This window comes from Bicyclus anynana, chromosome 18 (genome assembly GCF_947172395.1).
Source record: "Bicyclus anynana chromosome 18, ilBicAnyn1.1, whole genome shotgun sequence".
Taxonomy (NCBI): domain Eukaryota; kingdom Metazoa; phylum Arthropoda; class Insecta; order Lepidoptera; family Nymphalidae; genus Bicyclus; species Bicyclus anynana.
Window position 1 is genome coordinate 7,150,997 of NC_069100.1, and position 26,096 is coordinate 7,177,092.

The window sequence follows — 26,096 nt, forward strand, 5'->3', positions numbered from 1 at the left end:
TGACTAGCGATTTATGCCTTCATTTTAATTTGTTTGTTGATAAACATTTCACGTCGACTTTGGCTATAGTATACATAATATATTTTATTTACAGAAGTCAACTGGACACGTATTGGAAAATCGACATGTCCAGGTTTTATGCGTGCTTCTGTTAACGCACGACGCGTTCGCTCGCGACTTACGAACGATAACTCGACTTGCGTGCAGTGGTGTAACTGACTTGTGTGTTATATTGATAAACAGTGAGTTTGTGCTATAAATCGACTGTGTGACTTGGGTTTTGTACATGTTTTTGACGTAACTGAAAACATTATATGTATACAGGTATACATGGATAATATGCTATATGAATAATTTGTTTTTGACATCTCAACAAATTCACAAACATATATAATACGAGATAAACAATGTAAACAAATAGTTAACATGATTGTTTTAAACAAATAATAATTGAGATAATAGTCACTCTCTTTCCCATGTAACTTTTTGTAATGGTCAAGTTGTTTGTTTGATGTAATCTCGTTAAACGTTAAACATGAAGGTTCGATTTAAATATTTTTTCTTGTCCACGAGTCATACCTGTATACATATATTGTTTTAGTTACGCATTATCAGTATGGGATTTGCGTGCCATCAATCACAATATAAATAGTATATATTCAAAGTAAAATGCACCTTCTTTATTATGTATTAAAGTTTTATTTACAACAACTCAGCTCCTGTTGTTTTTAACTCTCTGAATAGCCAACTTTTAAACAAGCACATTACAAACTTACTGCGTTCCGCCGTTTCTTTTTTAAAGATTTCTTAATAATCCTTTAAAAAAATACTTAATTAACTTGTTAAAGTGTTTTTAAAAGGAGGTTCAATAATGCAGAAAATTCAACCTTATTTATACAGATATTAGGTCCATTTACCTTTGAATTTACTATTTATTGAGTTTTTTAGCATGCAAATCTCACACTTGAGTATAAAATTAGCGCGAACAGACTGAAAGACTAATAAATGATTCGTCTTAGTCTAAAAATAAAGAATAATTGTATTATTCTGTCTTGCATACAATTTACAACCTTATTCCAATTGTATAAGGTAGTTAATGAATAAACGAAGAAAAATCCTTCAAATTTTCTGCACTTTTACGACACATATATACTGTGTCGTCATATTTGTTAGATGTTTTATCTGAATAATGTAAAAATGTGCGAGAGATAGTGAATTGACACTTGTATGAGAGTTAGACAATATTGATATGATGTCAAGGTAAAATGAACCTAATATTCAGTGTAATAGAGTCTTGAATTCTGTGTTGCTTATTTATAACATGCAAAAGTATGCCTGACAAATTTAAGCTCTAGTACAAGACAATTAGGTATATTTTGCTCTGTTATTATTCATGTACTCCAAATTGACTTATGATGTGATATTTTCTGTATCAAAATACACTTCTATGTAAATATGTACTTAATGTTTTATATATCAGGATTTGTCATAAATACTTGTTTTGTTTTATATGCAGTAAAGGACGCCAATTTTTTACTATTTTTTAACTATAATTTAAATATTTTTTTTTAAATAATGTACTCGCAACTCTCTGAGAACTACATATTTAATTTTAATAAATAAAAATCGAGGCTATAATTTATTTTAATTGTAAAATAAATTAAGTATTTAATTAAGTTCAGATAAAACGTCTAGCAAACTGTAGTTGTTAACGTATTTTGAATTTGACATTACATAATAATGTTATTCGATAATTAACCTAAAATCGTTATATTTAAGGGATTTTTGATGACAAATCGGTTTTATTAAAGCTAATCGACAATTAATATTAAGATATCTTCCATTATTCCAATTTTTACACTTAAATTTTTATTAAAAAAAAATCAAATATAATGAACTAGTGTTTTAAAAAAAAAAGAATATATAGTCTGTATTTGTACGTGTTGCAATATACTTTTTTATAATACAATCATCACAATGTAAAGTATGGATGAAATTGATATAGTATTCTATTTCATGAAGACCGTTGGGTTGTAGTAGTGCTATGCTAAAGAACAATACTATTAGTGTTTTCTAAGAAGATTAACTTCTAATTTAATTTAATAACTTAGTTGAAATTGACTGAAGTTAGTCCTTGACTATAATCTCACCTGATGGTAAGTGAAAATCCACACCCCTTACGGTTTCTACATGACATCGTACCGGAACGCTAAATCGCTTAGCGGTACGTCATTGCCGGTAGGGTGGTAACTAACCACGGCCGAAGTCTTCCACCAGGCAGACCTGGATCAATTAAAACCTCAATCAGCCCAGTGTGGGATCGAACCCAGGACCTCCGTCATGTAAATCTATCGCGCATGCGCCACGTAGGCTTTCAAATTTCTTTGCAGACAAGATGCCAACTGAAGTTTCTTAGTTTATTAGTTTTTATTAGTTTTCTTCTAATGGTAAGCATTACAATTAAACAGTGGCGTGCACTTTATAGATGCATAAACGCAATGCATACCCTGAGGATTCATTAACTACCTCGATTGGAGGATTTTCCTTTTATACATTTTTACCTATAGTGCATACCGTAGTTAAAAACCATGTTCACGCCACTGCCATTAAAGCATTACTTAGTTAGTAAGCACTTTGAGTATATTGCATACACTACAACCTTATTTAAACTTCGTGATATAGAATAACTATAATATGTATTTATTTGTAGTATTTGGTTCCTAATATATATAAATAAATAATTATAAATACCTACAAATTGTTTGCAATAGGTACAATGTTATACTAAAATAGACTCGCTTGGTATATAATACGGGATACCTTCCATATTGCGATAATAATACCTATATTATTATTAATAACAATAATATTTAATATTAATATTGAACAATGATATTGTTAGTTAGATTTGTACTAATTATAATTATAAAAAAAATATTACCCCGAAGTGGCTTGTAGGTCAATTAGTAATGTTGGAATAATTTATTGTAACGCTTACTACTTCGAATTGACGTACTTTTGAATTTAGTTATAAATTTGTAATCCACGGTCATATTATAGAAAACTAACGGACGCCCGCGACATTGTCCGCAAACCTACCCCTACCCTACCCCTATATCCGTCTCCTGGTACCTCTACCTCTCCGCCAATTTTCAGCCAAATCGGTCCAACCGTTCTTGAGTTATAATTAGTTAACACGAATTTCTTTAATACAGGGTACTAGCTTTTGCCCACGGCTTCGCCCGCGCCAAATTCGAGGTAACAAAGAGTCTGTGTACCGATCTCAAGCTTCCTATCTTGAAAACTGCGAAAAGTCCCATATAAAATTTCACAACCTCTTTTAAGGGGCGAATTTTCAAAAAAAAAAAAATGACGCACTGTCTCAACACTTCCTTGTTCCATTATAATTGGGAGATAATTAGGAATATTATGTTTGTATATTATATAAATTGTACAAAAAAATGTATAATTGCATTATACAATGTTTATATTTATATTATATCTATCCTAATATTATAAATGCGAAAGTGAGTCTGTCTGTATGTTACCTTTTCACGGCCATGCTGCATAACCGATTTGTATGAAATTTGGTATAGAGATAAATTGGACTTTGAAGCAGAACATAGGATACTTTTCATCCCGGAAAATTCCCGCGGGATTTGTAAAACAATACAATTTTACGCGAACGAAGTCGCGGGCGTTCAGCAGTATATAATATATATTACATGCATATTTATAGCTTTGGAATCTATAATACTCTTTAGTGAGCTATATTTTGTTTCTCATGTACCGTCAATTACCGCCGAAATAACAAAGTTAGTATATTACAATAACTAAGTTAGATATATAATTTCCCATGACAAAGGCATGGCAATATATTTTATCATTAACATTGGCTAAGTGTACGCTTCGTATTTATTTAATTTTTTATTGAAAAATACCACGTTCGTGACGTCCTCTTAATAAAAATTATTGAAAAAAAAATAATTGTGTACAAAACTAGATTAAACATTTTATATATACATACATAAAATACGTGATAATTATAATAAATAAACAAAATAATATTGCATATTAATGAAACAAAAAAACTTGTAATTGAAAAATTAACTGGAAAAATATTCAAAACACTCTCAAATAATGTGACAATCTTAACAACTTTTCTAAAAATAATATAATTCTTATATTTGTGTACTTCTTTAAAATTATTTTTATTTCTATTTCCTTAATCGCTATTCTGATTATTTCTACAACAATACTTCTTATAACTCGACAATCTGAGTTTAGAATTTACCTTTATCCCTCTCTATCTATATTGTCGTGTTAGAAAGAGAGAGAGACGTATTCGAGACTCACAATGTCGAATTGTAAAAACATCGTTAATAATTACATTAATTGAATGATTTCCATTCAATTGATTCAAAAATATTTCAATATGGTCTATATTGGCTTTTGTTGTTGAATTTTTTGATACAAGAGTTTTTTGGTTCAAAAATGTCTATAATCATAAAAATACACACACATACATACACACATACATCATTATAAGACACTGTTAAACACTACCACTTTTATAAACACTCAATCTGGTATACCACAATTAAAAATCTACTGGTAAATATACAACAATCTTCATGCACCATCTTTAAAACAAACAGTAATTATTATCTGTTATAAGTTTCAAGATTGATACACAATTATCAAGATTGTTAGTAATGTTGAATAGCTATTAAGAGTAATTAGGCTTTGGTAAATGTCCAATAAGTATATATAAAGCTGTATAATATGCGTGCATTTGTATATTGTATAGTTTGTATGATACAGCTGTCATACAACACTTAGGCCGGGTTCACACTACTCCGAACTACCATATTTGCCGGAAATCGGACAGAGATGTGCACATTACACCGGATCCTACAAAAAAATCGCATAGTCAAGTCGATTCTGGATTAGCCTATTATATATAAGCTATTTAATATGGCATTCCGTCTAGGGGGGCACTAGAGACGACCGTTAAAAAACGAGCACACAAGTTAAAGCAATTTCAAAATCCATTTTAAATTGATGTTGGTTAATACGTAATAGTTGGTTGGGTATAATGTTGGTGAAGGTAGGTACGGGTTGCCATTTTTTCATTATTTGCAGTTTACATAAAGATGGGAGGGGGGGGGGGATTTTTAAGGGAAGATTGCAGCTTAATTAACTAATCGCCACTGTAATCACTTCAGTTGATTTTGGACCTACGGATCCAACAAAAATGTCAAGCTCGGTATTTTTGCCCGATCCGGGATAATGTAAATATCTTCATATAAAAAGTACAGCGTTCCGGTAGTCTTACCGTTTCCAAATCTCCCGGACCGGCGTAGTGTGAACCCGGCCTTATAGTGCTACATAACACTGCCAACAAGTAGTTTTGTTACGGTCGCTGGTTTGCGCAGTTGTTGTAATGACCAATTTTACTTAGTGAGCGTTCACGTATGTAGGCCCAAGATACGCCACGACATATGTCTTGAAGACAAAGTTATATTGTCGACTAGTAGCGCCGAGCCGGAATTATCGCTCTCGCATTCGTTGCGATAAGACGAAAGAGAAAGCAATATAAAAAGTCAGTGTGTATAGAGAGCTATATTTCCAGTTCGGCCGCTATTCGTCGACTATCTCTTTTCTTTTTCACGAGATATGTCGTGCGCGCCCGGCCATCTGTGAGCCGGCGTAACGCGGTTTACTGTTTTATCGATTCCATACATTTGGACATTTCGTTCACATTAAGCCGCATATACACTGTGCGAGTGCACTGTGCATTGGTATGAACTCTAGCACTATGTTATGCTAATATAGTCATATATGCCTCTACGTTATGACATTTATATTCAACAGTTATTCTTTTGAATGCCATGAATAATACATGACAAATGTGTGCTATGTTCGTCTTAAAATTGAACCTGCCTACACGCCGGCTGACTTTACGTCCGCTCTTACGTCCCTTAAGGATATAATTGTCTTAATTTCTACTTATGCTAGTGACACATATAACACAGAGGTTTACAAGACAGACAATAATTACGTATCAACTTAAATGGTAGTGCATAGTGTAGTAGATATCATAAAACCACTTTGCATTTCGTTACTATCGGTTGGGTGTTGAAAACACAATGATACAAAGCGGCATGTCTGTTTAGCAAATTGTTATTTTGTTTTTACTGACAAACAAATAAAATACCTAAATATATTCGTATTATCGGATTCCGTTCGACTCCCCACGCATAAACCCAAGACCAAGTTGTGCACAGTTTATGAATATGACACTTAATACTTACAGAAAGAATAAACCAGAAAAGTATTTATTTAATTTTGAGGCGTTCATAAATATTTCATTGTTTTTATTTAAAACAATGAATTTATATCATAATGATGAAAACATCACACTATCTTGATATTAAAATATGAACATTGAACAATAATGTTATATATGAATTTAGGTTAAATTAGTATAATTTTTTTATCGTTTAGTGTAATTTTTTGTATTTTTTAATACGAAATCTCATAGCGAATGTGACTTTTTTATTATTTTAATGAATATAATGTAATGGGTTTATAATGTAAGTTTGTGTGGTTTTGGCGACGTTATTCTAAAGTTTTGCTATTATAAGCTTACTATTGACTACTATTATATTGAAAATATAAGAAAAAGTATAAGAAAAATATAAGAAAAACAGCTAAAATTAATTCGTTAAAATTACCAAATATATCAAAATTAAAATAAGTATAATAATTGTAAGGATTTCTTCATCAAAACCACACAAATTCAACAAGTACCACAATATTATGATAATAACTAGGTAATTTATAATAATATTTTTAACGATCTAGTCTTTTCGTTTTTTTTTTAATAATTTTGTGACAGTAATTAAATATGTGACTACGTATGAATTGTCTTAATTTAAGGTTTTAACTATTTTAAGATTTTATTTAGTGAAGTGAGATTTTTTTAGATTTACAAAATGTATTATAACTTTTATTGTATATTATATTGCTTTCTATATAAAAAAAGATTAATTTTCATCTACCTACTTACATTTATATATTATGATCTACAGTGATTATGTTTTATTTATATTATTATACATATTACACGAATCCTATTAGTATTGGAATTTCATTTATTATAAAAATTTAATGTAATTTATTATATATTTTTTAATAATAATACAAATTGAATATAAAAAATGTTTTTTTTTTTTTTTTAATTTAGTAATGATAAATAACAAGGAAAATCAATCTCGTACATTTCTCGACAGTACACATCGAGTTTTATAACGAGCTAAGTTAACTAACTATATCTATTTCAAAAGGTGTTATCTCTTTCACACACGTCCAAAAAGAATTGACAAAACTAATGGTATCTCTCTTGCACGAAACATGAATTTCAATATACCGTTATGAAATTCATGCTTTTAGAGACTAAAAGTCGAATGTATATTTACTGTCGGATAGTGTATATTTTTCCTTTATGTAATTGTATAATGGCGATAATCTGAATCTTCAGGTTTTTTTTTATATGTAGCCGGGTCCAGACAAAGCTGTATAACCGCGCGTTTTTAGACGCGAACTGTTTCCATGATGAGGAATAAATTGTTTGTTTTAAAATATTATGTTATATGTCATCGATCACGATGAATTTTATTTATTTATTTATTATCATCATAACTTAAAACATAACTTAAAGGTATCAATTAAGATGATGGCTAGTTATTATTTATAATATAGTATTGTAAAATGTGCCTTGAGCTATATGAGCGTGACAGGCTTAATTATGAATACGTTTTTACTGCGAACATGGGTCTAAACTATATCTGAACATCTTCAAGACAAGAGTGGTAAGAATTTAGACATTTTATAGGCAAGTGCGTTTCATTTTGGCTTTTGTTGTCAAGCGTCAGCCTTTTGATCATAAAAAAATTCTAAGGAACTTTACGTTTCCTGTTGAACGGTCATTCATCGATATTAATTTTAGAAACCCTGATTCTAACTTAACTAAACTAACTTAGTACCAATTAAAAGAAAAAAAATAAAAAAAAAATCTTTTTTGCACAAAATATAGAAAACAAATCAAATTAAGAAATAACAAATTATATTCCCGTCATAATAAATACTTTCAAAACCCTCTAAATTATATTTTTGTCACATAACGTAACTAAGTAACGTAAGTTTTTTTCATATGGCAAGCAATTTCTGCAAATGAATACTTTCTACTTTATATATTATTATTATTGATTTTTGATCCCCTATTGATAAGTCGCATGGTGTGGACCCGGCTTAAAATACAATGTATAATAGTTTATACATATTTATCTAAATATAAAAGTGCACATCCAAAGATCTACATAGTCTATCAATGAGAGTGGTAATAATAAACTAGTGTTTTAAGTTCTTGATTTTATTTTCAAAAATAAATGAATAAAAATAAAAAAGCGTGTATGTACCAGAAAGAACTGAATCGTATAAATAAAATGTGAATAATAATAATTAATTAAATATTATTTGTAATAATTATAATTATTATGTATTTGAGAAGAGATGATATTCGGGATTTTTAAATAATAATAATTGTTATATAATCTGTGTATACCTGTTGATTGCAATGAACTATCCATTAATAATAATAATTAATATTCAATTGAATTAACAAATAAATGGTTTGTTTATATAGAAATGTCCAATGTCTATATTTCTAGTCTGACATTCACAAAGAGTGTTATTAAACTAGCTAATACATCGGAATGTAAATACAGGCGAGAAATATGAATTTAATATCCAAAAAATTGGAAATTTCTGTATGAATACCCTTTAAGAGGTTACACTTTTGTACCAATAAAAAGGCGTCCCTAAACTTCGTTATACTAGAAAGGGTGTAACCTCAAACAGTTTAATTAAAATAAAATCTATAACCATTTTAGTATACAATAAACCGTAATCGGTAATCAATTGGCAATGAATGAAACCTAATAATGATAAATGAAAAAGAATCAAAATTTGTTAAATACTCTAGATTTAAGAACTAAGAGACGTATTTGTTAATACTATTTTATAAGTTCCATTTGGGAACATGAAATGTTTGTGTAACCGTTTGATAATGCAACTGTCAATTACGAGGGTTTATAAGAGAGCAGCGGCGAAGAGTGTATACAGTGCCGATTCCCACCTGGTTACCTTTTAAAAATCCAAATTAAAGGGGCAAGAAAAGAAAAACTCTTATTTAAAGTCTGCTTAAAAATACACAGTTCAAACGAAATTATTTTGAAATAACCATGTGTATCCAAGTTATAACAATCGGGAAACATAAGGTTAATTTTAAGATTGTTTTGTTTGGAATGGGAATCGTACAAAAATTTCCCATCTTGCGAAATCACAGTATGAAAATTATTTAAAGAGAAAAATGTTTGCAACACCTACACAAATGAAAAATTAACAACAAAGGGAATTTTCGACAACATTAAAATTAATCAAATTAAATAAAGCTATTGTGAAGACGTATTTTTGCAATTACCTTCCTAAAATGGCATATTTTCTCCGCTGCGATGTTTGAAAGTGGGTACAGTAACTTACCTACTTAGGTCAATTGTATAGAAAAAAAGTTTATTTCTGGTAGAATTAAACAGATTTGTTTAATCAGAAATAATGATTGTCCTTCAATACCTAGTTTTTGAATCGGAACTACACATCGCTATGTCATAATTTTGAATAAGTTACTAAAGTTAACTTGAATATTTTATTGACCAAACATTCCAATGTAACAAATATTGATGTGATTTATTAAATGAATGGTTATTGGAAAATTAATTTTAAGAGAAGGCAATGAATAGGATTTTTTATGTGTGGTCTTATGAAGTTTGAAGAATCAAAGTTTTCCACGTGGACAATGGCTACTAATTATACTTTTACTAGTGAATTCAGTTTTCCACAAATCCCGCGGGAACTATGGAGTTTTCCGAGATGAAAAGTAGCCTATATGTTAATCCAGAGTAATATCTATTTTCATTCAAAATTTCAGCCAAATCTCTTCAGTAGCCGCAGCGTAAAAGAGGAACAAACATACTTACACACTTTCGCCTTTATAATATTACAGTGCGTTATCAAACGGTCACCGTTAGATGTAGATTTTGCTAATGTTCGAGCTCTATATATAGTAAGTATAAGTCATTTACATTTTGTATACACCTACGTGGATAGTATTGTATGGAAGTATTGTAGCCATGCGGAGGGTAGAAAGAATATTCTACAAATATGTATACCGAATCGTTTTTTTTTGTCAATTAGTGGTGTAGGTTTCTAGTTTAAGTTGGGCGCGTTTTGAACAAAAGCAGCTTTATTTGCTTTCACACATCAAATCAAAATTAATTTATTTCATGTAGATTTGAGCACTTGAAACATAAACTTTGAGTATTTGTAGTTGGACTATCACCGGTTTAGAAGGCAGGTTCTGCTGAGAAAAGACGGCAAGATGCTCTTCAAAAAAAAGTTCTAGTTTATTACAATTCAAATAAATAGTTAAAATCATAACAATTGCTTTCGTTTTCACTTCCTGTGTGAAGATGGAAGCTTATCCAATGGCATCCAAGTATATAAGTAATATTTGTAACAATTTAAAAACAGAATACATAGACAAAATATGAAATTTTTTTTTAAAATATGAAAATTGGTTATCCCACAGAAGTTCTAAACTGTGTCGTGGTTTGTCTTTATCATTAAGAAATTCATAAATTGAAATGTCATAGTATTCCCAGTAGAGGGGTAAAATCGTTAACCCAATCGTGGTAGGGAAGTAAAGTCGTTAACCCAATACTAAGCCCGTCATTGGCACGAGCTTTTTTTACGTCCGCTAAGTAGTCTCGTGCGAATACGGGCTTGACTTCATACTATATATTTATACGTTATTTTAACGTCCGTTAAAAAAACTATCGTGCGAACGAGGGCTTAAGCTAAGCTGACGTTACAAACGCGCCCACTTTGAATGCTTACCGACAATCACACTACACTATCTCTCAAAATTATGATTAACTATAGAAGATCTCTTTATGACTTTTTTTTTTGTTATCTATGTATTATGCCCATACTACATTGCAAAGGGAACTTAACGCTTGTCTAATTATTGCAAAGTTACTGAAATATTATGTACCTTTTAATATTATGCTTGCAAAATTAAATAAATTACACATAGTAAACTATAATTATTTACCGCACTTTGCTATATTTACACTGTTTATTGAGAACTGCGAACAAATATGTAGATAGGTACATATTAGTAGGTACCTGCCTAAGCAAAACTTTGACTAAATTTCCTTTTTTTTTCTTATAAAAAACACGCGATGTTGCGGAAACGGAAAGGAACTAATTTAATATCTTCCATTCCATATTATAATGTCTAAAATAGATGTGGCGCCCAAAATTCTTTTTTTTTAATAACTTTTTTATTCATGTTTTTTTCTGTTTTAATACTTTGTCCAAAGTTTTGTATAGGTAACGTTACCTGGAGGGCTTATTCTGTAACGATGTTGTATAACTCGCAAGTGCATGTTTCGAATTAACCTCTATCTTCCTCTTGCTATAGTATCGTGTTAGACAGAGAGAGATAGAGGTGAATTCAAATCGCAATTACGATATAGAATAGCCTGCCCTGCTGTTGTCGAGACCGGAAAAAGCAATTTACGGGCAAGTAAGTAATATTTGCCCGCAACGTTGGTTAACGTTGGTTAATTGTCTGTTCGACCAACACCTGTATCTCTACTTAGTACTTTTCTTCCAAGTCCAACACGCTAGCAATAATACAAAAAATAAACGTAAACGAAATAAACGAATATGAAAATGTTATCACGAAATAATACACAAAAATTGTATTAAAAATATCTTATTTAAATAGTAGGTACAACAATATTTTTGATTTATAAGCTATTTTCGAGCAAAAGTGGAAGAAAAGTACACAAATTCTGAGCACTATCTATTTGTAATATTATATTGTAATTTGCTGAATTGAATACTACTAGATGTAAATCTATTTACTATCCTTGTATCTAGACCTTGTACCCGCAATTATTATTATTTGTATGTAAATCTAAATTATTGACTAATATTATTATTGCATTACGCGAAATTATCTCAATACTGTAACTTAAATAATTATTTCATGTAAATATCTGAATAAAGACAATTGAATTATTTTATAGTTTTATTTTGTAAAACTACCTGCTAGGACAGTTGATACTAAATCACGTTATGGCTGAGCAGATTTGTATAAAATTCAGCGCAGAGATCATCATCATCATCATCATCATATCAGCCGATGGACGTCCACTGCAGGACATAGGCCTTTTGTAGGGACTTCCAAACATCACGATACTGAGCCACCTGCATCCAGCGAATCCCTGCGACTCGCTTGATGTCGTCAGTCCACCTGGTGGGGGGTCGGCCAACACTGCGCTTACTAGTGCGGGGTCGCCATTCCAGCACTTTGGGACCCCAACGTCCATCGGCTCTTCGCACTATGTGCCCCGCCCATTGCCACTTCAGCTTCGCAACTCGTTGAGCTATGTCAGTGACTTTGGTTCTTCTGCGGATCTCCTCATTTCTGATTCGATCACGCAGAGATACTCCTAACATAGCTCGTTCCATCGCCCGCTGTGTGACTCTGAGCCTTCTTATGAGGCCCATAGTTAGCGACCAAGTCTCGGAACCATAGGTCATCACTGGCAACACGCACTGTTCGAAGACTTTTGTCTTCAGGCACTGAGGAATTTCGGACGAAAAGATGTCGCGAAGTTTCCCGAATGCAGCCCAGCCGAGTTGGATTCGACGGTTCACCTCTTTCTCGAAATTGGACCTACCTAACTGGATCATATGTCCTAGGTATATGTATTCGTCTACAATTTCGAGTGCAGCGTTCTCAACTATAACTGGGTGGAGCGATACATGAGCATTACACATTATTTTTGTTTTGCCCATGTTCATTTTCAGGCCCACCTGTTGAGAAACGCTGCTGAGGTCATTGAGCATGGTACTAAGGTCATCCAGAGTCTGTGCCATGATGACTACATCATCCGCGAACCGCAGTTGAGTGATGTACTCGCCATTGATGTTGATGCCAAGTCCGCCCCAGTCCAGAAGCTTAAAGACTTCCAATCTTAGACTCTTCCAATGCGGCGGTAAATAGCTTCGGAGAGATCACATCTCCCTGACGCACTCCTCGCTGCAACTGGATTGGCCTCGTAGTCTGATCCTGAATACGGACTGACATAGTGGCGTTTTCGTACAAGCACTTCAACGCTTGGATATACCTGTAATCAATTCGGCATCTCTGCAATGACCTTAGCACAGCCCAGGTTTCCACCGAATCGAAGGCTTTCTCATAGTCCACAAACGCTAAGCAAAATGGCTGGTTATACTCGTGAGTCTTCTGTATAACCTGCCGCAGCGTATGGATGTGGTCTATGGTACTAAAGCCTTTTCGGAAACCGGCTTGTTCGGGAGGCTGGAAGTCGTCAAACCTATTAGCGAGACGATTCGTAATGACTCTCGAGAACAATCAGCGCAGAGATAGATGGGTCATATTCTACTGGACATACCCGACATCAGCACCACAACTACTTACCTATATCATATCTGTTTGTGTATATTTTTAGTGAAGCATTTATCTACTTGTATATCAACCATAGATAAAGGTAAAAGAATTCTTTAAGGGGCGTGAGAAATACAAATTAAAACAAAAAATTAAACAATAATAATTCATTACTCATTTATTAAAAACTTATCATACAATATACCTAAACTGGTAAACAACACAAAATCACGTAATTTGTTATCCAAACGGAAATATAAAAATATACTTATGTTACCTACCTACAAAAAAAATATTTCATAGTAAGTATAAAGGTAAGATAAAAACGAAATTTATATGATGTAAAGAATAACCCACATTTTTTATTCTATTTAGCATAATTAAAGTTTACATGATTTTTAATTTAATAAAACTTTACCCTTTTGTTTGGCTAGGATTATGCCCAGTGGCGTAAGAGCGTAGCTATACCATCTGGGGCCATCGGTATTAGGTTAGGTCAGGATCACAGACTAATTACATAAGGGCCAGTATCGCACCCAAATTCACGAACAAAATTATCCGTCATTTTGTGAGGAAAACGAGCATAAATTAGGTATACTCGTATATCTTATACTAAACAAGAAGTTGTTGACCGTTTTTAACACCATTCAACTACACAAAAAGGTATTTTATGAAGCTCTTTACCCGGCGAACACAATTAAAACTATGAAACATCGATTCTATAGACAGTTTATACAATAGCATTAAATCGATGATCATATACGTTGATAGAAAATTAGATGTCTAGCGAGGCAGGTCCTTATTGGTCTGAGGTCAGGATGGACGTTTTTAATAGAACGTTGGTTTTTAAATGTTAGTTTACTTTTTTTCTCATGGGCTTTATGGCCATCCAGCACAGCACTTTAAGCTGTCAGTCCCAGTAAGTAATTATTATGATTACCATAAAAAAAGGTAATTAACTCAAATAATATTTTTGCTTTGTAATATTAGGTATGTACTTATTTACAATTATGAAAGATTCTGTTATTGGATAGAAGCAGGCGTTACTTTGCGGAAGTTCATGATAAGTTCATGATGACTAAATACTCTCTACGTACGTTTCACCCCGAAACCGGTGCATCCTCAGGAGATGTTGACTCTACAACGTGCAATTGCAAAGAGTCAGTTGTAGAGTATTTTGTCGGACCTGGGTGACGTTGTCGCATGGGTTCGCCGACTTTTCGCGGATGATAGCAAAATAAATAAATCATTATTTAATAAAGATTTCGTTGTTTATAACATATCGTAAAATAATAATTTATTTCATCTGATTTGTTGTAATATAAACTATTATTATACTCTAAACATTATTTGGATAACAAATTCCACGTAACGTCACGCTACAAAACATAGCAGAACAACATAAAAGAATGGCATGCACAATAGGTACACGCCGTGGAAGCGAAACTTCATTCGAACTCTTGTAAGCTTATAGCTTGACAACTTCGTTTGTAACACTCCCGATGATGCGCGAGGGCCGGGGGGTGTGTAGCGATGAACGAAAATCCACGACTGATGCTCTTCACTTCCCCGCACGCACGATTTCACAACTGCGGTCTTTCCGCCCGTCGCCCGCATACCATGGGAGTGTTATCAACGAACGTGCTAGGTGCATATTAAATTCAAGGTCAGCCTACATTTGGGCCAAAGTTTCATGTTTCGGTGATACTAAAACATGTTGTAATAGTAGAGGAGCAGAAGAGGGGATTTTTGCAGATACTCAATCGCGCGAGATGAATGTGACTATACCTTGCACGTTGTTGAGTACCTCCAAGTATGAGCCCTTAATATTGGTGGGGTACGTTTAGGGAAAACAAAAAAAAAACTAAGTTCAGAAATACAGTAATCGCTGCAACAGGTTGTGTAGAGACATGCAACGACGCCATATCCACAAATCCATACTCGAAGAAGAAGATTCAGGTCGAGTGTGGACATTTCTTAAGTCTCTAGGAGTTGGGAAAGCGCGTCAAAATAATAGCTCCTTCAACATAAATTTAAATCAGCTTAATAGCCACTTTTCCTCTACTTGCGTCATTGATGACGCCACTAAACTTACTACTAAAAATAATTTACTAGCTTTACCCACTTCTGATGATCCTGCTTTTATTTTCTGTCAAGTCACTGATAGTGATGTTGAGAGAAGTATTCGTGAGGTCAACTCTGATGCTATTGGTACTGACTGCATTAGTCGGAAGATGATTATTCCTCTCATTAACCTACTAGCTCCAATAATTAAATCCTTATTCAATTTCTCCATGTCTTCCGGGAGTTTTCCTTCCTCTTGGAAGGATGCTCAAGTCATTCCACTACCCAAAAAATTAAATCCTTCCTGCTTTTCTGACTATAGGCCTATTTCCATCCTCCCATTCCTTTCGAAAGTTTTTGAGCGTTTAGTCCATCGTCAATTAAGCCTTTTCCTAACCCGACAGAATCTTTTAAATCCTTTTCAATCTGGTTTCCGCACTGGTCATAGTACGACCACTGCATTAGTAAAAATTACCGAAGATATTCGTTTTAATATGGACAATCAGTGTGTCACAGTGTTGGCCTTACTAGATTTCAGCAATGCATTTAATAATGTCGATTTCGAACTTCTACTAGCCAAACTAGCTTCTCTCAACATATCTCCTAATGTGATTGACTGGTTTCATAGTTACTTGTTCGGACGTCGGCAGCGTGTGCGAGTCAATGACTCTGTGTCTGATTGGTGCACAATTTCTGCCGGCGTACCGCAAGGTGGCGTGTTGTCTCCTCTTCTTTTTTCTCTTTTTATAAGTTCTATTACTCTTCAACTTACCTCGCTCTATCACCTGTATGCAGATGATCTCCAAATATATGCTCAGTCCAAACTGGCTGATTTACCCAATGCAATAGATGCCATAAATAAAGATTTAGATTGTATAGTGCAATGGAGTAAGGCTTATGGCCTTAAAGTCAATCCGTCTAAAACCCAAGTTATTATTATAGGCAGTCACAGTTTGGTTGCACGTATTGACTGGGATAATATTCCATACGTAATCTTTGATGGAACGCGTGTGCCATTTAGTGACACGGTTAAAAATCTCGGAGTTACTTTTGACAAGTATTTCACTTGGGCCCCTCAGGTAAGCAGAGTAAGTGGGAAGGTGTTTGCATCCGTGGGGTCACTTCGTAGGTTACGAAACTTCCTTCCTTTATCTACTAAAATTGCGCTTGCACAATCTCTCCTGTTACCAATTCTCGATTACGCGGACACTTGTTATCTAAATTTGAGTGAAGAATTACTGGATAAACTTGAGCGCATTCAGAATGTTTGTATAAGATTCATATTTGGACTTCGCAAATATGACCATGTTTCCGAATTTCGCGAAAAACTCAAGTGGCCCTCGATCCGCCTTCGCAGGAATACTCACATTCTGTCTTTTTTGTATAATGTCCTGTTTAATCCTACGACTCCGATTTATTTAAAAGAGCGTTTTAGCTTTCTAAGTGATACTCACTGTCGCTCCCTTCGCTCTGAAGACAACCTAATCTTAAAAATTCCTTCCCATAATACTTCCTTCTATTCTAAATCCTTTTCTGTTAAAGCTGCTCGGCTCTGGAATTCATTGCCCTTAGACATTCGGCGTGCCCAATCTCTAACCTCTTTCAAACGGCTGGTAAACATGCACTTTTTTCCTCCCTGATCTTTTAATTTAACTTATTAATCCAAATTACGCTTGTATGTGTATTATGTTTATTTATTATTATTTTTGAATTATTTTGTTTATTTATTTTTCTTTTGTCTTCCCTTAGATGCCGTCTTGTTTTTATGTTTTGCAGGTTTTCATGTATGTATGTATGTGTGTATGTATGTATGTATGTATGTATGTATGTATGTATGTATGTATGTATGTATATATGTATTTCTTTGTATATATGTATGATGTAGTTAAGTATAGTCTATGTATTATTATTATGTATTATTGCTTAATATTTATGTATTTAAATTACTTAACTTTTCTTATTTTTTGTGTGCGTATACCCGAATCGGTGCTTACGTTTTTTTTTTTCTCTTCCACAGTGGTTGTCTGGAAGAGATCGCTCTTTAGCGATAAGACCGCCATTTGTACATTAGTTTCTAAGTGTTATTATAAGTTATTGTTTATTTTTGTTTTTAATGTACAATAAAGTATATTTCTTCTTCTTCTTCTTCTACAGTAATACAATAAGGAGGCGAGTTGTTAGCTAAAAGGTGTGCATTTTGAAATTATAACGATTTGAGCGTAACGTAATGGAATGGGAGGATTCCTAAGTTACAAAAAAATCTTTATTTATATTTCTGTTTTTGAGCTACGCTTGATTTTTTACTAGAGATTATTTCCTTCATGATTCTGATAATTTCAGTAGTATATAACCAGTTATTCTTCCTATCATCTAATCTACCAAATCCAATCAATCCCCAGAACACTTTAGTAACTGCAAATTTCGCATCCTGGTCTTCCCCCTATTATACTGATTATGAAGGGTAATTGCCTGTCATTCACTTGCTCGTAAACGATGTCGTCTTGGCTTATGGCTACGTATAGTGCGCGCAAGATAAGTTTGCGCGTGGCCAATAGGAACTTGTCGCCGCCATCTTGTCGTCTATCTCTATCTATCTTTTGGCGGGTAAAAGAGACACTAACGCTGGCAACATTACGCCGCCAGTCGTCGACTTATCTTGCGCGCACTCTAATAATGTGGTTTTGATATTTCTTGTTCAACACGAATAGCTAATGAAATGCAAATCCAATACATTATAATGAAATATGAAACTGTTGTTGTTATCATGGTATTTTTATACAATTTATAAAAAATGATATAACACATTTATGCAGGTCCAATACTAGAAAAAAAAAGATGTTAAACATTATCCGTATTGTATGACAGTTATATGCACATCTTTATCAGTTAAAGACCTTTTTTTAAAATGAATAATGAAGATTGGCCATATCTTTTAAATATGACCAATATCTCTGTTCCCCTCCAATTAATCTTTAAATTGGTTTAAAATTTATAAATTAAAAAAAAATCACTCAAGTTTGGTTCTTAGAAGTATGTATGGAGTTCACAATCTATCGGCAATTTACAATCTCGCAAGATAGATTATAAAGTAACAGGTTATAAATCGTATAAATGACTTGTATTATTATTCATGCTTATAACGACCGTAGTGAAATTAAACAGCTTGTAGTCATCGATCTCCTATTTAAAAGTGGATGCACAATCAGCAACCAAAAAACATCCCCACTCAATGAGTGCCAAACACAACTTCTTGGCACTCAATTCAAGTAGTTGCATTTGCAAATTCAACCTTAAACTCAATCCTTAAGGTTGAATTTGCTCTGAATTTGGGATTTTATTGAATATTGGACTACATTTAAAGGTCTTTAGGTATAATTTTCTTTACCAATAATTCTAAAACTGTCAAAGCAAAATTGGCCAGTTTTTAAGTGAAATTTTCCACATGATTGTGCATCCTTTTATTATAAGAGGTCAATGCTTGTAGTACATGATTTAGCCATTTTAATTAATAAAGAGCAAGTCTAATAATAATCAGTCACGAGATACGAGTATGTTGGTCGCATGTTAGCACTAGAGAGCATAATAAAGTTTCGCTTCGAAAATAAAACTTACACTTATAAAAAAAAAAAAATATTCAGGTATCATAGTCTTCGTCTATTTGTAGGTTCCCTGAATTCAAAAGGTCTATGTCGACTCTGGGAGGCACTAACGATTTAGGTATAGCATCGAGTTTCTTCACTTCAGACTTTTTGGAGTTTTGCCTCTGCAACTTTTTATCATCTTTGGGCACGCCTACTATACTGGCCACTGCAGTGTCTAGAACTTTAATCTCGGGGAGGCCTATGTTTTTGGAAAAGTCTATGTTTAGTATTGGGGTGACATCGCTGCTTCTGTCCGTGTAGGCGGGGAAGCTTGCCGTCTCGGGGTAACTCATTAGCCTTTTGAAACCTGCGTACAGAAATTACTAAATAAAGTAAAAATTGCCGAATTCTAAGCAAAAGCTTCGGATAAAGATAAAACGACTCCTAATCTTCTAAAAACAGATTAATTCCGTAAAATTGTAACTATTTATTTATTATTCCTATAAATAGGTAATAATTCAAATTACACTTTAATCATAAACAAGACCCATTTTTGGCTGCGGCTACTAAAGCGAATTGGCTAAAATTCGGAATGGAAATACTGGTTACTTTTCATACCGGAAAATCCATGGTTCCCGCGGGATTTGAAAAAAAAATCCCGCGGGATTTGAAAAAAAAAGGCGCGCGCGTCAATCAGTTTTTCATAAATCCCACGGGAACCATAAATTTTTCCGGTAAACAAAGTAGCCTATGTGTAAAATCCATTTAAAATTTCAGCCAAAACGCACATACATACTCACTTTAACACACAAAAGCTTTCGCTTTTATAATTAACAGTAGAGTATTTTTTTATGTTGGATACCCTGACGGCCCTCTGACGGCCTCCGTGGCGCAGTGGTATGCGCGGTGGATTTACAAAACGGAGGTCCTGGGTTCGATCCCCGACTGGGCAGATTGAGATTTTCTTAATTGGTCCAGGTCTAGCTGGTGGGAGGCTTCAGACGTGGCTAGTTACCACCCTACCAGCAAAGACGTACGTTCCGGTACGATGCGTGTAGAAATCGAAAGGGGTGTGGATTTTCATCCTCCTCCTGACAAGTTAGCCCGCTTCCATCTTAGACTGCATCATCACTTACCATCAGGTGAGATTGTAGTCAAGGGCTAACTTGTAAAGAATAACAACTTGTAAAGAAAAAAACCCTTGCGCTTAACTACAATCATGCCTGATGGTAAGCAATGATGATGTCTAAGATGAAGCACGCATGCCTTCACATATTATTATCGAGTCAATGTCACAAACCCACCTGGGTAGTTGGATGTGGAGGGTTGAGGGGTCGCGTACGTGGGGTTGAGGGTTATGACGCTTCTCTGCGGCGCGTCGTCCGCAGTCTGCGTCTCTTGGTAGAAGTTCGCCGTCACTATCGGCTTATCACACGGTTTCTTTGTTAAATCTATGGACAATTAATTCTGTTTTATATAAAGCAATTGATATTTCATACTAGAGATAGAGCACTATAGCTTGGCAAGTTTGTTGATGACACTCACATAATATGCGGGCGACAGGGGGAAAGACTGCGCGGGAAAGTGAGGTGCATCAGTCGTGGGTTTTTCATTCATCGATACACGCCCCCCAGCCCGCGCAGATCGGGAGTGTTACGAACGAATTTGCCAAGCTACAGCACATTAAAACTGAGGCGGACAAATGTGTATAATTGTCTTAATTTCATTTAGTCGTTTATTAAACAACGAACGTTATTTAAACATATAATACCTAAATATCGTCTACGATGTCGAATGAGTTGTGTGTTCAGGAAGTGTAAAAACTATATATACATAAATATATAATGGAATTATAGACAAAATTGTGCATGTGTGCGCTGCGCTCAGTAGTGTAGCTAATTGCGGATCACTTTTTGCGGTGACTTTGTTCGCACATACCTATCTATAGTATAAAAAGCTTCCCTTTCTCTGACGCATTACGTCGAGACGCTTTATTTTCAATTGTGGGTAGTGTTGCTGATTGCATTTGGTGATTTTTACTTGAGAATAAAAAAATTATAAATTTTTTCTCTATCATTTATTTATATGTATTTTTTTTTAATTTTTAACAATGTTGCCAAACAAGTACAAAACACTATTAAAACTCTATAAAACAAAAATTCAATATTGTTATGTACGTATTATCGACTCTGTTATGATCTTTTTACATTTTTACTGATAATTTTTTGTTTACTGCAGGAAAATATTTCCTATTCCAAAACCTATTCATAATTTTTAATAGCTTATAGTTTCGCCTTTAGACATTTATCAACATCATTATCAATAGATGGATATTTATTACATTCAATTATAATCTACACTATTCTGGTCGTATTTTGTACTATAATTTATTAGTTTTTCAAGATGATACTTATTTTAGCTAAATTTTGATATGAAATTCTCCTATTTATCTTGTTTTCAGTACATGTATTTACGCCTCTGACGTCACAGTCTCGTTCCTCGTCTTGTCTGCATTTTGGGATATCGCTCGTCGCAGGATGTCTTTGGCTGTCGTTGCTTGTACACCTCAAACCAATCATAGAAGGACCTGTATCGCACTCATAGTCTGTCTGTCATTTTCTAAGGAAAACGAGCTTAGATTTTGTATATATCTTATACTAAACTAGAAGTCTTTGCCCGTTTTTTACACAATTCAATTACAAGGTATTTTTACGAAGCTCTTTAACCGAAGAACACGATTACAACTATTTAACATCGATTCTATAGAAACAGTTTTAATAATCGCATTAGATTATTGATCATATACTTGGACAGAAAAGTAACGTCTAGCAAGGCAGGTCCTATACAATAATTGGTCTGAGTTGTACTCTAATTTAGTATTTACCTATCGCCTCTGACGTCACAGTCTCGTTCCTCGTCTTTTCTGCGTCTAGGGATATCGCTCGTCGCAGGATATCTTTGGCTGTCGTTGCTTGTACTCTAATTTAGTATTTACCTATCGCCTCTGACGTCACAGTCTCGTTCCTCGTCTTGTCTGCGTCTAGGGATATCGCTCGTCGAAGGATGTCTTTGGCTGTCGTTGCTTGTACTCTAATTTCAGAGCTACTCGAACTGTTTGAGTCTTCTCTGACTACTCGCCGCGGTGGATTTGGTTCTGAATGTCTGAAAATATTATTGTTTTTATATAGTTTACTACTTTGGCAGTTGACTTATATCAAAATTAATATAAACAATATTAATTTCGTATACTTTATATTCGTTTGGAATATAATATACCAATTTTAATAAAATATAGTAAATGATTGCTTTAATAACTCAACTTAAAAATTGCGTGTTTTATCTTGCAAAAACTGAAAGGCGAAAACTGAACAAAACTGGCTTGACGTAATGGATACACACAGATAACCTATTAACCATCATGGTGGACAACGTTTTCGAACGTTCACTCAAATGTTTAAATTAAAATTAAAATTAATCTAAAAAAACATATGCATATATTTTTTATGATCTAAATAAAGTACAATTTTAAGACTTGTTTTGCATAATAAATGATTTCTACAGATTATTCAAAAATCTTTAGAAATCATTTATTAGGCAAGACTTATAACTTATACCCGTTTATACAGTTATATGTTAGCAAAGACGACCACTGACAAAAGCTGGTGGTAAAAAGTTACCTCATAGAGTTAGGTGAACCCTCCCTGCTCATCATTTCTCGTTCTTCCGCTGCCGTCACATCAGGGATGTTTTTCACCTGCAAGAGTGGATCACATAAAAATCTTTTTAAAAAAAAAATTGAACCAACTTCAAAATCACAAAAAACAAAAATTTAAAAAGGACCAATCTGGAAGTATACTCTTTCAAACAAACAGATTTTTTTAAATTGGTTAAGAAATATCGAAGTTATGCGGTAACAAACATAAAAAAAAACATTCTCCTTTTTTTGAAGACAGTTAAAAATCTAAGAGCCCTGAGACACTCAGGACACATCACATCATATATTAGTATTGTTTTAGACAATATTTTTTTGTGTTCCATATATATTCTAGTGGGTTATTTCATAATTAAAATATGTCACAAATAACTTTAACATTACATACTTTTAAATATAATTTTTGATACCAAGTATTTATCTGTCAATGACAACAGATCAAGTGTGTGTGTATTTCAAGGGATTTAAAGGACAAAACACTATTATTGAATGAAAGCCAAATAGCAGCAAATAACATTGACGAAGTCCTGGACTTGTGACCGAAGGAAACATGTCATTTAAAACTAGTTAATACTCCCCTTTTCCACCCAAGTCTTTCTCCCAGCCTATACTAAAATATCCAACCAAAGGTGTGGACGGTTTGAACATCACGACAAGAATGAGCTAGCCACAGAACATTCCATACTATCTCGGCCCATGACAACACGAGCCGACCTATTGTATGACTTACACGCGCCGATACATGCATATCAGTCTACTGAACTACTATTACTTCTACCATACTTACTAAAGAAATCATCAAACTCACCAAGTCTCTAAGGAAGTCAAACCTTGACTCTGCCAGTATGCACTGCTTGATGTGCGACGGACTGAGGGTCTTAGCGTTCCTCTGCATCGTCACTTGCATGGCCTTGTTCAGCAGAGACTCCACAAACAGTTCCAGCGTACGAGGTGTTGTGGTAAAACCATTGAGTTAAGCAAATACAGAGATTCAAAAACCTTTATGAAGTATGTATAGCACACTAATATAACAATTTATTCAATTTTAACTAAATAAGTCGGTTCAGAGTGATGATATTTCTAAACTAATATTATAAAAATTTTCAAACTGGAAAAATCCATGGTCCTTGTGAAATTGTGAGCGTTTACTGGTGATTTGTCTTGTATTTTTCTTGTCTGTGTCTTGTGATTTGTCTTGTAATTTCTATCACTCAATTTTATTGAGTGATAGAAATTAAGCCTCATCATGTCATCATGATGTCTACTGATCAAATTGAAATATGATTATGTAGCATGGGTGCAGAATTAAGCATTACAGAAGCATTTCCTTGAAAGAGTTCTAATATTTAATAATTTTATAAAAAACATCCTTTTGAAAAACCTTCTTACTATTCAATTACAGCACTGACACAGTTGCAAAATTATACTTTTAAGATATATTATACAGTTAGCAAATAGGTCAAATAATAGTAGAAGAAATTCAAATTAGAAACAATCTTCACCCATCTGTTTTATAGATGAAAAGTGTTTAATTTCAAAAGGGAATGCCTATCCCCGACCCTGGTCTACCCTTACCACCCAGCAATTTACTTGTATCTAAAAAATCTTGATACTTCCACTTTAATAGTTAAATCTACATTAAATAAGAAAAAGATTGTTGACCATGCAGGCTTTTTTGAAGACTTATAATTCCTTTGTTTGTATGTGAAGCTTGTTGGTAACAGAAAAAAATTATATCGCTTCAATGTTAGTATGCTAATGCAAGTACAATGGTGCAGCATACTTTTTGAGCAAAAAGAGTGATAAAAAACATGTATTTTCTTCAAGAAATATAATTTTATTCAGCAATTACGAGTACTTATTTAACTGGATACTTATTTATACATCATATTATAATCTCTATATACTTTATATGAGGGTATGTATACCTATATTCCCAGGGCTCATGTTGTATTGGCCGTTGGGCATTCTCCTTTACTATTTTAAAAAATATATTCTGAGTAGGTTTCTTTTCATCCATTAAACAGATGGGTGAAGGTTGTTTTTCCATGGACCTAAGACTTTTTTTTAAATTATAATTATGTTACCACCTTTATTAATGAGACACCTTTGTTTATAAGAAATTTAGTAGACACCTGTGACTTCACAACTTCATATAAACTTTAACCTAATACTATTTGAGGGGGATTTTCTTTTTTAAATTCTTCCAAAGAGGTCTTAATAATATCCTTGTTGTCCAGTTGTTTCAGCTGTACATTTATTGGTCTTACAATCAGATTGTTGTTCTTTTATATATGTAAATAAAATCTATATATATATACAGCCACTTGAACGAAAACACTTGTACAAAGTGTGCGCTCAGACAAAATTTTGTACACAAAGGTAAACAAGACCAACTAAATAATAGAACAAACACTGTTTAAAGTAGACATATTTTTACTTCACAGGCTGGGTAGTTAAATAATTCGTATTGTCGGAGCAATAAAATACAAAGGACAGACCAAAATAGCAAGTGTTCATTGTAATGTCGCCAGTTGTGTCTACAAAGTCAGGTGTTGTTGTTTTAAATCAAACGAGAGTATAGCTCTAAAAAAGGATATAGATTATGATTGGCACGGCCTGAGCCACCTTCCCCACTTCCTCGTCCGTCTGCATAATCTTCTTAATTCGCCCCTAAAACCAAACAATGTCATCAGTCGCCAAAAGCGTAGAATCCACAATAAACAAAACACAAATTTCTTGCTTGTATCGCGGTTTTCGGTCATGAAAAACTTACGGCTGGGAACCGCGCATTGTATTTTCTTTTCTTCGACGGCATAGTCCCAATTGGTTCACTTTAACACTATTTTTGGAATAAAAATAAGCTCACTTCTCCATAGCACTGTAACACTTCTCGCGCATTTTTGAGGTTATAAAAGGGAGACGTTCGCAGTCTACTTCATTTATATACGAATCTGTCAGATTTCCACCTCTTTTTACAAACAACTTTTCATTTCATTAAACAAATGTTTGTTAACAATTACATAATTTAACCAATTTATTTTATTTTTAATACAGTGAAGTACAAAATCACATAAATTGTGGTTAAAAATTAAAATATACTTTGAGACCAATAGCATTATGATTTTCT

At 33.5% G+C, this 26,096-nt stretch overlaps 2 protein-coding genes across 2 annotated transcripts in view; one reads left to right on the forward strand and one right to left on the reverse strand.

Moving 5' to 3' along the window:
- LOC112055376 (serine/threonine-protein kinase Genghis Khan) overlaps positions 1-12,213 on the forward strand; it is a 68,291-nt gene extending 56,078 nt beyond the window's left edge. Inside the window, exon 48 of the mRNA XM_052887045.1 lies at positions 95-12,213. The gene's annotated coding sequence lies outside the window, so the exon portion shown is untranslated. The remainder of the gene's footprint in view (positions 1-94) is intronic.
- A 1,559-nt stretch (positions 12,214-13,772) lies between these two features.
- LOC112045051 (uncharacterized) lies at positions 13,773-25,993 on the reverse strand. The gene is made up of 7 exons (XM_024081106.2): positions 25,743-25,993; positions 25,567-25,639; positions 23,775-23,917; positions 22,932-23,008; positions 22,250-22,416; positions 20,559-20,705; positions 13,773-19,621 (listed from the first exon to the last, which is right to left on the reverse strand). Exons 1-7 carry the CDS (start codon positions 25,782-25,784, stop codon positions 19,308-19,310), a joined length of 963 nt encoding a protein of 320 aa, XP_023936874.1. The 5' UTR covers positions 25,785-25,993; the 3' UTR covers positions 13,773-19,307.
- Between the last annotated feature and the right edge of the window lie 103 nt (positions 25,994-26,096).